Genomic DNA, 13,898 nt, shown 5'->3' with positions numbered 1-13,898 from the left:
TGGGACCCGGCGACTCTCACCGCAAAGGACAGCTCTTAACGCAAGAGCTGTCCTTTGCCTTAATTATTGCATATGTTACAGCATATGCGATAATTAAATATGCGATGGGCGGCGAAGGGGGACGGAGATTCTTAGAGAATCTCCCCCATAGTTTTTCCATACTTATCTGGTCCCCTGGTGCTGCCACGATGGTCCCCCGATGTCCACGGTGTCCTCCGGCGGGCTTCAGGATCCTCTTCAGCGGCATCTCCAGTTCCAGAAGTTCATTGCGTGCACCCCTGGGACTAGAGATGCCGCTGAAGAGGATCCTGAAGGCTGCCACGGACATCGGGGGATGAGATAAATATGAAAAAAGGGGAGGGGACACCCCCCCCCCCAAAAAAAAAATAAAAACACACACAAACTATTATGAAAAACCATGGTTTTCTGAGTAATTCAGTTTTTGGAATACATGGATAAAGGTGCCCATACACGCTCCGATTCCGGCGTGCATTCTGGGCTAAAATAGCATCCACTGCATTGCATTGCATGCCTTGTGCATGCAATGCGATGCGATAAAAAGCAAGTACAAAAAGTATGCGCAGCACATACTTTTTGTACTGTGCGATGAGGTGCCGCGGGAGCGCGCACCTCAAAGCACACATCGCACCGCCGGGATCGGAGAGTGTATGGGAACCTTAAGGGAGAGCCTGCCTGTACTTTATTTCTGCCCACTTTATCTCTCCCCAAGACTTAGTTCATATGTCCCACAACAGTACCACAAAGAGCCATATGTTCTGAATTGTCTTCCTTGAGGTTATGTCAGTTATGTGAAATACATCAGCCATTTACTGTCCTAGCCCCACTGGGCACTTGTTTGCTAGGACAGCGACTACCGTTTGATTTTAAACAGAGAGATCAAGCCAACATCTGACGGGTATAAATGCTTCAGACATTATTTTATATTTGACACAATATAAATTCATGTGAAATGATAAAACAATTGTAGGGTATAGAACTTTATAGACAGGAACCACATTTTTATTACTCACCGGTAGCATACTCATACCTCTGAGCAAATGATCAGGGCAGTATTTAACATTTATGCTTCTATAAACAAAGGCAGCTGTACTGTACTGGATGTTTACATTGGATTATTCATAAGTGATTAGCATAGATGTAATCTGTACAAATATACTGTATAATGACAAACCAGCACTGTGCGAAATGAACCATGAGGTACAATACTGTAATATCCATGATGTTTGGGAAATATTGGTGAGATGCGACGATGTAATTTGGCGTTTTTAGGAGTTTCCTGGTGTCAAAGAAACCAAAACCAAAACCTTCAAACAAACAAAAAGTCAGTAGTAATAGGGCATAGTTTTTGATTTGGTAGAACCAGGGCCAGTGAAAAGCTTCTTGGCACCCTAGCCAGACTTCAGCCTACTGTCCTTCCCCCAACCCCACACTGCCACCAATACCCATCTGAGCGGCAGCAGCTGGGAGGTTGGAGCTTGTAGTAGCATTTTGCAGGGCGTCGGGATGCGGCTGCTGAATATTTTAAAGTTACTGGCTGGATGTTGATTGGCCAAGACTCTCAGCCAATCAACGTCTGGACAGTCATTTCAAAATATTCAGCAGCCGCATCCCGCCACCCGGCAAAATGCCTCTACAAGATCCAGCCACCGCCGGCGCAACGGACCCTGCTGCCCCCCACTATGGGCTGCCCACCCCCAGCTGGCCAGACCCTGCTGCCCCCCCCCCCCCAGGGCGGAGGTCCCAGATCGGGTAGTAGGACAGCCAGCAGGTCCGATCACCCACTCGGGTCCTATGTGTAAGGGACCGCGCATCGGAGCTGAGGGGACATCAAACTGAGCCGACTTGGCCCGATTTCACGGGCCGATTCATCGGAAATGGATTGGCTCAGTGTATGGGCACCTTAAGAGGTTCCACAGCCACCACCTGCATTAAATATAACAAGGAAGTCTTCCTCATAGAGAGCCTTCTTTTTGTGATAGGCAGACTCAGTGGCGACCGTCCTCCCCAGATCCTCGCACCCTAGGCAGCTGCCTAAAGTTGCCCAATGGTAGAGCTGGACCTTAGTAGGACTACCAAGATATCTGGAAGGGAGAGATATATGTGACAACTGTAGGGGCATGGTGCAATGAATTATATCAAGGCCCCGTGTACAGTGTACAATGCTGCAATGCAAAGCGGATGGCCGAGCTACAATAACACAATTCCCAGTGACATGCTTCATTATAGCCTTGCCCATTTCACTACGGAACAGTGACGTGATTCACAGTGAAATGCGTCATTATAGCCACGCCCATTTCACTATGGAACAGTGACGTGATTCACAGTGAAGCACAGCATTATAGCCCTGCCCATTTCACTATGGAACAGTGACGTGATTCACAGTGAAGCACAGCATTATAGCCCTGCCCATTTCACTATGGAACAGTGACGTGATTCACAGTGAAGCACAACATTATAGCCCTGCCCATTTTACTGTGGAACAGTGACGTGATTCACAGTAAAGCGCTTCATTATAGCACTGCCCATTTCACTATGGAACAGTGACGTGATTCACAGTGAAGCACAACATTATAGCCCTGCCCATTTTACAGTGGAACAGTGACGTGATTCACAGTGAAGCACAGCATTATAGCCCTGCCCATTTCACTATGGAACAGTGACGTGATTCACAGTGAAGCACAGCATTATAGCCCTGCCCATTTCACTATGGAACAGTGACGTGATTCACAGTGAAGCACAGCATTATAGCCCTGCCCATTTCACTACGGAACAGTGACGTGATTCACAGTGAAATGCGTCATTATAGCCACGCCCATTTCACTATGGAACAGTGACGTGATTCACAGTGAAGCACAGCATTATAGCCCTGCCCATTTCACTATGGAACAGTGACGTGATTCACAGTGAAGCACAGCATTATAGCCCTGCCCATTTCACTATGGAACAGTGACGTGATTCACAGTGAAGCACAACATTATAGCCCTGCCCATTTTACTGTGGAACAGTGACGTGATTCACAGTGAAGCGCTTCATTATAGCACTGCCCATTTCACTATGGAACAGTGACGTGATTCACAGTGAAGCACAACATTATAGCCCTGCCCATTTTACTGTGGAACAGTGACGTGATTCACAGTGAAGCGCTTCATTATAGCACTGCCCATTTCACTACGGAACAGTGACGTGATTCACAGTGAAACACAACATTATAGCCCTGCCCATTTCACTACGGAACAGTGACGTGATTCACAGTGAAGCACAACATTATAGCCCTGAATTTCACTATGGAACAGTGACGTGTTTTACAGTGAAGCGCTTCATTATAGCCCTGCCCATTTCACTACGGAACAGGGACATGTTTCACAACTAAATGCATCATTATAGCCCGCTTATTTCACTACAGAGCAGTGACGTGATTCACAGTGAAGCACGTCATTATAGCCCGCTTATTTCACTACAGAGCAGTGACGTGATTCACAGTGAAGCACATCATTATAGCCCGCTTATTTCACTACAGAGCAGCGATGTGATTCACAGTGAAGCACGTCATTATAGCCCGCTTATTTCACTACAGAGCAGCGATGTGATTCACAGTAAAGCACGTCATTATAGCCCGCTTATTTCACTACAGAGCAGTGACGTGATTCACAGTGAAGCACGTCATTATAGCCCGCTTATTTCACTACAGAGCAGTGACGTGATTCACAGTGAAGCACGTCATTATAGCCCGCTTATTTCACTACAGAGCAGCGATGTGATTCACAGTGAAGCACGTCATTATAGCCCGCTTATTTCACTACAGAGCAGCGATGTGATTCACAGTAAAGCACGTCATTATAGCCCGCTTATTTCACTACAGAGCAGCGATGTGATTCACATTGAAACGCATCATTATAGCCCGCTTATTTCACTACAGAGCAGACGCGATTCACAGTGAAGCACGTCATTATAGCCCGCTTATTTCACTACAGAGCAGCGATGTGATTCACGTTGAAACGCATCATTATAGCCCGCTTATTTCACTACAGAGCAGCGTTGTGATTCACAGTGAAGCACGTCATTATAGCCCGCTTATTTCACTACAGAGCAGCGATGTGATTCACAGTAAAGCACGTCATTATAGCCCGCTTATTTCACTACAGAGCAGTGACGTGATTCACAGTGAAGCACGTCATTATAGCCCGCTTATTTCACTACAGAGCAGTGACGTGATTCACAGTGAAGCACGTCATTATAGCCCGCTTATTTCACTACAGAGCAGCGATGTGATTCACAGTGAAGCACATCATTATAGCCCGCTTATTTCACTACAGAGCAGCGATGTGATTCACAGTAAAGCACGTCATTATAGCCCGCTTATTTCACTACAGAGCAGCGATGTGATTCACATTGAAACGCATCATTATAGCCCGCTTATGTCACTGCAGAGCAGTGACGTGATTCACAGTGAAGCACAACATTATATCCCTGCGCATTTCACTATGGAACAGTGACGTGATTCACAGTGAAGCACAACATTATAGCCCTGCCCATTTCACTATGGAACAGTGACGTGATTCACAGTGAAGCACAACATTATAGCCCTGCTCATTTTACTGTGGAACAGTGATGTGATTCACAGTGAAGCACAACATTATAGCCCTGCCCATTTCACTATGGAACAGTGACGTGATTCACAGTGAAGCACAACATTATAGCCCTGCCCATTTTACTGTGGAACAGTGACGTGATTCACAGTGAAGCACAACATTATAGCCCTGCCCATTTTACTGTGGAACAGTGACGTGATTCGCAGTGAAGCGCTTCATTATAGCCCTGCCCATTTCACTATGGAACAGTGACGTGATTCACAGTGAAGCACAACATTATAGCCCTGCCCATTTTACTGTGGAACAGTGACGTGATTCACAGTGAAGCGCTTCATTATAGCACTGCCCATTTCACTATGGAACAGTGACGTGATTCACAGTGAAACACAACATTATAGCCCTGCCCATTTCACTACGGAACAGTGAAGCACGACATTATAGCCCTGAATTTCACTATGGAACAGTGACGTGATTTACAGTGAAGCGCTTCATTATAGCCCTGCCCATTTCACTACGGAACAGTGACATGTTTTACAACTAAATGCATCATTATAGCCTGCTTATTTCACTACAGAGCAGTGATGTGATTCACAGTAAAGCACGTCATTATAGCCCGCTTATTTCACTACAGAGCAGTGACGTGATTCACAGTGAAGCACGTCATTATAGCCCGCTTATTTCACTACAGAGCAGCGATGTGATTCACAGTGAAGCAACGTCATTATAGCCCGCTTATTTCACTACAGAGCAGCGATGTGATTCACAGTAAAGCTTGTCATTATAGCCCGCTTATTTCACTACAGAGCAGCGATGTGATTCACATTGAAACGCATCATTATAGCCCGCTTATTTCACTACAGAGCAGACGCGATTCACAGTGAAGCACGTTATTATAGCCCGCTTATTTCTCTACAGAGCAGCGATGTGATTCACGTTGAAACGCATCATTATAGCCCGCTTATGTCACTGCAGAGCAGTGACGTGATTCACAGTGAAGCACGTCATTATAGCCCGCTTATTTCACTACAGAGCAGTGATGTGATTCATGTTGAAACGCATCATTATAGCCCGTTTATGTCACTACAGAGCAGCGATGTGATTCACGTTGAAACGCATTAATATAGCCCGCTTATTTTTAACTACAGAACAGTGATGTGATTCACAGTGAAGCACGTCATTATAGCCTGCTTATGTCACTACAGATCAGCGATGTGATTCACATTGAAATGCATCATTATAGCCCGCTTTTTTTTAACTACAGAACAGTGACGTGATTCACAGTGAAGCACGTCATTATAGCCCACTTATGTCACTACAGAGCAGCGATGTGATTCACGTTGAAACGCATCATTATAGCCCGCTTATTTTTAACTAAAGAACAGTGACGTGATTCACAGTGAAGCGCGTCATTATAGCCCGCTTATTTCACTACAGAACAGGGATGTGATTCATATTGAAACGCATCATTATAGCCCGCTTATTTCACTACAGTGCAGCGATGTGATTCACGTTGAAACGCATCATTATAGCTCGCTTATTTCACTACAGAGCAGTGATGTGATTCATATTGAAACGCATCATTATAGCCCGCTTATTTCACTACAGAGCAGCGATGTGATTCACAGTGAAGCACGTCATTATAGCCTGCTTATTTCACTACAGAACAGTGATGTGATTCATATTGAAACGCATCATTATAGCCCGTTTATTTCACTACAGAGCAGTGTTGTGATTCACGTTGAAATGCATCATTATAGCCCGCTTATTTCACTACAGAGCAGCGATGTGATTCATATTGAAACGCATCATTATAGCCCGCTTATTTCACTACAGAGCAGCGATGTGATTCGCGTTGAAACACATCATTATAGCTCGCTTATGTCACTACAGAGCAGCGATGTGATTCACGTTGAAACACATCATTATAGCCCGCTTATGTCACTACAGAGCAGTGAAACGTGCTGCAGTGTACCATTGAAATCATCAATGGTCAAAAAAAAAGGATGACCATCGATCGGTAAAAACATTGATAGTCATCCATTGCATAGTTTAACTCTATCGATGGCCAGTGCACTATTGCCATTGATGGCAATGATGGCCATTCCTACCATGTAGTGCAGGGGTGCATCGCTAGGCACATATATACATTTTATCATGTATGTAATATATATGCTAGGTGGATCCCCCAGGGATTGGCAGCACTGTACATATTTGGTGCCATATGGTGCCCGGGAATCAGCATAGGTAAGCCATCACACACTCTTAAGCCTGCCCCTGGACCCGATGATGCAATTTAAATTCTGATCAGGAACGGCTGCTCCAGGCACCCAGTTTTCTACTGACAGCCTCCTAAGGTGGCGAACACAAATGGGGAATAAGTTCTTCGTTTGGGTGCACAAATTACCATTTCGTCCTCTAACCTGGACTTTCAATGGGGTAAGCCGCTATACCTGGCTAAAGTATTTGGGCAGAACAAGTATGATAATGCCTGAGTTACCCTTAAGATAATACAGATGGATGTACAGACTGCATTGTGCATGTGGGCTAAAGGCTGCCAGGTACCTCCAAGTGACAGTGACTGTACTGCATCAGGGCCATACACCTTGGGCAACAACACTTCTCATACACCCCAAGGCCTTGATTACACTTAATGGGAGGTGTGCAAAATGCGTTGGTTTCTCTATAGGCACATATGCGAGCTTTCACTTTCTGAGCAAGCCGCAGATTAGAGTGGAACTTTCTGCCATTGGGTTTGCTACCAATGGTCCATGACTTGCCATTGATGACGGAGGTCATTACCCCATTAATCACTATTTGGTGCTGCCCTCCAGTCCCTTCATCCTCCTTTTCCAATTGGCCTGCTGCTATCATATATGTGCATGTGTTCCAAGACCTGATCTTTCAAAAGCATCAATGGTTTCCATCGATGGAAGCGAAGATGTCCACATCGATGAAGGCCACAGGTTTAAAAAAAATGTGATGTCTTTCAGTAGCGCAGAGCGAATTCACTAAGGAGGCTCCATGCAAAGAGGTGCAGCCCTTGATCTGCGTCATCCCAACCTCAGGGGAGGCAATGTGCAGACTACAGGTGGGCCCCCACCTCTTCATGGTGCAGTAGACTATGCATAGGCAAGGGGTGCCGGGTGTGCCCCCTAATGACCAGCTCCCCACTTACTCAATCTGACAGGCAGCGGCAGGGAGCCGGTACCCCAATCTGTCCACGGTGACCAAATCCGCATTGTAAGAGACAGACACTAGAGGTCGGCACTGTCAGAGGTGCGCAGAGCACCCAGCACAGTGCTATCCGGAAGTGCAGATTCCGGTAGCACTGGGGTGCTTTTAAAGGACTAGGCAACGAGCAGTCCCCTTGGCAACGAGCATGTAAGTCCCCCCTAGTAATGAGTATGTAAGTCCCCTGGCCAATGAGCAGTCCCCTTGGCAATAAACATATACATCCCCTCTAACAATGAGCATGTAAGTCCATTTGGCAATGAGCATGTAACTCCCCCTTGGCAATGAGCATGTTAGACCCCCTAGCAATAAGTATGTAAGTCCCCTCGACAATGAACATGTAAGTCCCCTTGGCAAAGAGCAGGTAATGTTCCCCAGGGCAATGAGCAGGTAAGTCCCCTTGGCAATGAGAATGTAAGTCCCCTTGGCAACAAGCATGTTGCTCCCCATGATAAATTCTGAAGCCCATATACATAAATAAGTGACCATCTATTTTGTTTGTATTGATGCGCAGTAGACGGTGATAGACACACCCAGTAGGTGGTGATAGACACGCCCACTAGGCGGTGATAGATACGCCTCTCCATTCTTGCACCACTTATAAAATAGTCTGCACACGGGTATGAGGCTATGGCACCATGCATCGTGTCAGAGCCTACTGCACATGCGTAAGTCCCCAAAAACATGGCACTCGCCATTGAAGACAAAAATTCCTTGGCTGACATTTTCTCATCAAATTTATTTGGTACTTTCTCATCTCTGCGGCCACCGCTTACGCCAGTTGTCTTAGCCGCTTTCAGAGTACTATCATCGTCCCCTCGCGGGCTCCCTTCGCTTCGTGCTCAGAGGCTCAGCTTCCCTCGCCACAACTTTACTAAGGGTAATAGATGGGGGCGTGGACCCAGCAGGGTGGTGGTGCGCAAAGATTCCTACATAAATTCCGGTGGCCGCAAAGATGAGGAAGTACCGTGTTTTCCCCCCGGGATGGCGACTCTGGTGAGGAAGGGTGAGCATGAAACCATGGGTGCAGTGCACAGTGGTGTGGGCCCCCTGGACCCAGGTGCCCATGTGCACCACACACGTTGCACCCATTATAGAAATGTCCCAATCTGTTTATTATCCAATGACCTGTGGATGATGCTCTGTATCACTGTCTATTAAAATACTAATTAGGATGTTTCTGACGACAAATAGATAAATAGAAGCGGTCCTGCAGCTGCACCACCCTCACAGGCAGGTGCCATGTACTCCATCACTGAGGACTGGCACTACACGCTTCTTCCTGCTGCCGGGACACACACGGGTGTACACGCTGCTGTCACCCTGAGTCACCTCAAGCACATGTCGTCCCCAGGCTCTGCCACCACCACCTTCCACCTAGGGTAGGAGATGGGAGGGGCCAGCGGCGGCCCCACCCTCTTTCCCCGCATTCCCGAAATTCCACGCCGCCGACGTCACGCCAGGCAGACCGAGGCACGGAGCTGTCAATCACACGCCGATGCCGCGCCCCTTCTTACCTGAGCGCCGCCCCTCCCTGGCTGCGCTGTCCCCGCCTCTCCCGGGTGTCTGACACGCCCCTGGCCCCGCCCCGCAGCTGCATCCCTTCTCCCCAACCTGTGGCCGCGTCCTGATACCTATCATCCCCCCGCCGCCGCCGCTGCTACCACAGCCAGGAAGGAAGGAAGGAAAGGGAGGGAGGGAGGGAGGAGGAGAGCAGCGGGAGGGGAGGCCTGCCCTGCGGATTCGCAGCCATTTGGATTTCCCATCCTCCTGATCCCTGGAGCGGAGTGCAGGACAGTGAGGGCGGGGGGGATACAGCCCACACACCGGGCTCCCCCATCTGTCACCCGGATCAGGCCCCGGGCCGCTGCAGAGATGATGCCGGTAAGACCCGCAGTGTGCACATAGGAGCACATACTGCTGATGCAGTATGTATGTATGTATGTATGTATGTATGTATGTTTGCAGTGCTATGTGTGTATGTATGTGTGTATATATATATATATATATATATATATATATATATATATATATATATATTGTATCTAATACAGAGCCATCTGTCTGTAGGCAGTGCATGCATTGCAGTGGTTGCTACCCCATGAAGGGCACTGCAGTATCCAGCTGATGGGGGATGTATACAGCCCTTTCCTGTCATTCTGTTCTATTGCTGTTCTATGGATCTGCAGCAGGCACGGGCAGTGTGTGTGGGCCCTGTACATTATGATATACAATGTCTGCGGCCTCCTGCATGTCTTATGTTGCTGCTGACATCCAGGAATGGTTGTTGTGTATTCTATCCATACAGAATAATCTGGGCTGGCACAGTAGATGCACGCCAACAGTGCCATCCAGAAAATCTGGCCTCCCAGGATGGTTGCTGATGCGCCGTGGTTCATCCTCCATCATTCAGTGTTTCTGACATGTGTGTTTACATGGCCGATGATACATTTTGTTGTCTGCTATTACCCTAGTCTCCTGTATAGCTGCCATCCCTAAAGCTGGTTCCTTCGTCTGATACTGTAATACTTGGTTGGCAGGAGTATAACACTGCAGCAGTCAGACCCCACTACACCCACGTACAAGGACACTTGCTCTGAGACACATTCGACCTATATACTGATTAAAAATCTAGAGATACTTGGTGACCTTTCGCTGCATCCGTGGGTGGCCCCTGTCGCTCTGCTCTAAGGATTTCCTTTTTAATTACATTTAGTCCAATTCTTCTTCTGATTACTTTTTGACTCAAGGGGATGTAAAAAATCAATACAGTTAACCATTTGGTCTGTGGTAATAAGCAGCGCCTCTGGCGTGACTTGGAAACCCTTAATGTGCCATTCTTAAACCCTACTGCTCGGGCCTGGACAGGGGTAGCCCAAAATATTATGGAAGCCGATGGACTTGTACAAGCATATTGTATATTGGTGATGTTAGGAGGCGTAATGCTAGGTGACATTCTGTATAACAGTGGTCCTCAAGGACCCCTAGCGGTGCACGTTTTCCAGGTCACCTTGTCAGGTGCAGTCATTGGCCCTTATTCTGATTGACTCGCTTGGATGCGAATTCGCATCCTTAGCAAGTCACCCTAACCCCGCCTTGCTAATGGTTAGCCGGCGCCACCCATTTGCAAGCGGGATTCTTTGGCAAGGCTTGTGAATGGATGATTTACATGAACATCCATTCGCATGCCAGTGGGAACCTCCCCCATCTTTCGATGGTAGCCGACCATGGAATGATGGTAAAGGCGCAGGCATATGTAAGGGTGGGTCAGACCACTCTTACATATGTGTGTAGAATTGCAGGGAATTGGGTGGGCGGATGACATCCAGTTATGTCAGCTGTCCGCCCCCCACACTCGTGCATCATGGACGCCCAGTATTTTGATGGGAACGCCCATGAAACATTGGGTGCGTTCACATATGCTAATAGACCAGCCCAGCACCCTTCCACTCTGTGCACCCGGCGAACAGACTTTTTGCCAAGTTTGCACGCACACAGCGTATACACATGCGCAGAAATGCTGCTGTGTATGCGCTTACGCAAAACAGCCCCCATGCGAACGAGCGCCCGCTGCGAATGAGCCAGAATAAGGGCCATTATTCACTGACTCATTATTCACTGACTCATTATTCACTGACTCACTGTGCGTGGAGACCTGGTAAACGCTGTTGGGGGTCCTTGAGGTCCGACGTTGAGAACCACTGCTGTATAGGGACGCATGGTGAGGGCCAGATGTCAGCGGGGAAGTTGTGTTTTCATTGTTTGTGGCTACCCGCTGTGTTCCCCAGGACTTCTGTTTGGTGGGGGCACCTGTGATGGGCCAGCTTCCATGCTGTATCATCAAACAAGGCTGTGTTGCAGCCATCAGAGTACAGTTGTGTGGCCGGGGATTAGTACAGACAACAACACTGTGTGATGTGTAACGCAGGCTGTAATAAAATCTGCTGACATTCCACCCCGGACACCTCACACGCTGGATTTTTGGGAGGATGATGCCAGGCCGTTGAGTCATTACCAGCGTTGCATTCTGATTGTTTTACATGCATATAAACGCCAGGTGTTATTGACGTGATTACATCCCTTTTGTACTGTACATATGATTAATGTAAGAAAACGAGGTAACGCGCCGTTCTCCATGTGACTATTTGTAGCCGTTCGTTCATTATTTCCTTGCAGAGCATTTGGACGTCTTACGTTTGGGGGGTGGGACTGAGAACAGATGAGCGTAATGTTCTATCCTGTGTTTCTTCCTCAGCAAATCCGTCCAGAATACTTGTGGTAAAACTATATCATAATTCAAACCCAAATGATGTTGTAATAGGACGTTTGCCCATCAAATGTCATTAAAAATAATCCTAAGCCCCGTGAGTATGGTGTCCCCGTTTTCTGTCATTATGGTGGTGTTCCAAGGGCTGCTGGACACGCCCCCATTCCCTCTCCTGTGAACAAGAGCAATGACCAGTCCCTCCACCACTGGACACCGCCACCCACTGAGGGCAGTAATGGGCCCGATTCAGACCTGATCGCTGGGCTGCAAATCTGCAGATGCCAGCGATCAGGTAAACTCGCTGGCTTTGTTTGGATGGTTCGCACATGCACGGTTGTTCGATAATTGCTCTTGCTCTGAATTTGCAGCCGGCAAACTGGTCTGAATTGGACCCAGTGTCGGAAAGCTGAAATTAACACCGTTGGGAGGTATGGATAAATAACTAGAAGCTTATTGGTTGCTATGGGCAACTTCTGCACATTAGGTTTCAGACGTCTCTCCATAGGGGTAAGTCTACAGCGGAGAAGGCCTTGGAGAGGGAGAAACTTCCAATCAGCCTATAACATGGCAGCTAAAAGCGGATTGGCTGGTCCTTCAGCTCTATAGTGCCTATAGAAGCGTAGAAACAATAAGTGTGGCTGGAAGGAAGTAGCTCCGCCATTGATGCAGAGCCATCTTAACGCATGGACACACTGGGCCGTTGCCTATCTTCCCACAATTCTAGTGTCCTTCAAAAAGAGGCAGGTGCTGGTCATCCAATCAGAGCAGTAAGGCAGCCTTCTCTACCTGCCTCCCTGCCTGTGGTATGTTTTTTTTAATTGGTCCCCATGAATGAGATGTGTAAGGGCCCCAGTGTATTGCTTTGCCCATGGCCTTTAATGTTGTTAAGGCGACCCTGCCTTGATAGTCTGATTACTTGATTGGAGAGCGCTGAGTTGGTCTTTAGGACCCCCCCCTACCTAAAGGTCCCCCCCTACCTAAAGGCCCCCATACACTAGAGGGATGCAGCAATGATTTGACTTGAAAAGTTCCATATAATATACGATTAACCTCCTGTTCTGATCGGATGTGCGTCCACCCGGAACATCAGGAGGATCTGTGATATCCAGCAGCCATGACTGGGATCACATAGGGTACATCGCATGCTGTATCCTGCATAATTGTATGGGTGCCGATAGGGGTTGTAGTCTCATATCTGATTAAGTTCTGACCTTCTCTAGAAGAATCTCAGGAGTATTTGAATGTTTTATTTTTTCAGCTTTTTACTGTTTCTATGGTAACAAAGTGGATCGTAGTTCCAATCTCCAGCTGATGGTTTATTTGTATAGGTATGAGGTATTTTGTGTGCCTTTGCGGTAATTTTGATATTTTACTATTTATGTATAACCTATTACATTGGGGTGATGCAGACCTGTTCTCTCTATTCGTGGATAAAAGTAACTCTATACTTACTGGACGGAGATGACTGCAAAGTGGGCGGGGGCTGATGTCATGTGATATCAGTCACAGCGGTACGCCCTTTAAATGCTGGGCATTTCCTCTGCTTTTGCCCCCGCCTACCCACTATTGAGCGACCGGCCTGGCGCGTATGATACTCGCTGAATCCATTACCTTCTGGAGTTGCCCCTATATTGCTCCGTGTGTAGGGGCCGTAGCTGTGCACTGCGCCTTGCTTCACTATTGCCCGGCGATTAAGATACTGGATAAATCTAGTTAATCGCTGGTCACTGGAGAACACTTTGCCCTGATAGATCGCTCAGCGCTGACAGATTGCTGTGCGCTCAGCGATC

At 47.5% G+C, this 13,898-nt stretch overlaps 1 protein-coding gene across 1 annotated transcript in view; it reads left to right on the top strand.

The window, feature by feature from the left end:
* The first annotated feature begins 9,540 nt into the window (after positions 1–9,540).
* PPP1R13B (protein phosphatase 1 regulatory subunit 13B) overlaps positions 9,541–13,898 on the top strand; it is an 84,309-nt gene continuing 79,951 nt past the window's right edge. The window contains exon 1 of the mRNA XM_083166227.1: positions 9,541–9,725. Coding sequence (XP_083022353.1) covers positions 9,717–9,725 — 9 coding nt within the window. The 5' untranslated portion in view covers positions 9,541–9,716. The remainder of the gene's footprint in view (positions 9,726–13,898) is intronic.

Source organism: Crinia signifera, chromosome 12 (assembly GCF_055691185.1).
Source record: "Crinia signifera chromosome 12, ASM5569118v1, whole genome shotgun sequence".
NCBI lineage: Eukaryota > Metazoa > Chordata > Amphibia > Anura > Myobatrachidae > Crinia > Crinia signifera.
The sequence above is the reverse complement of the archived record's forward strand: the minus strand, read 5'-3'. Positions and strand labels throughout refer to the sequence as shown.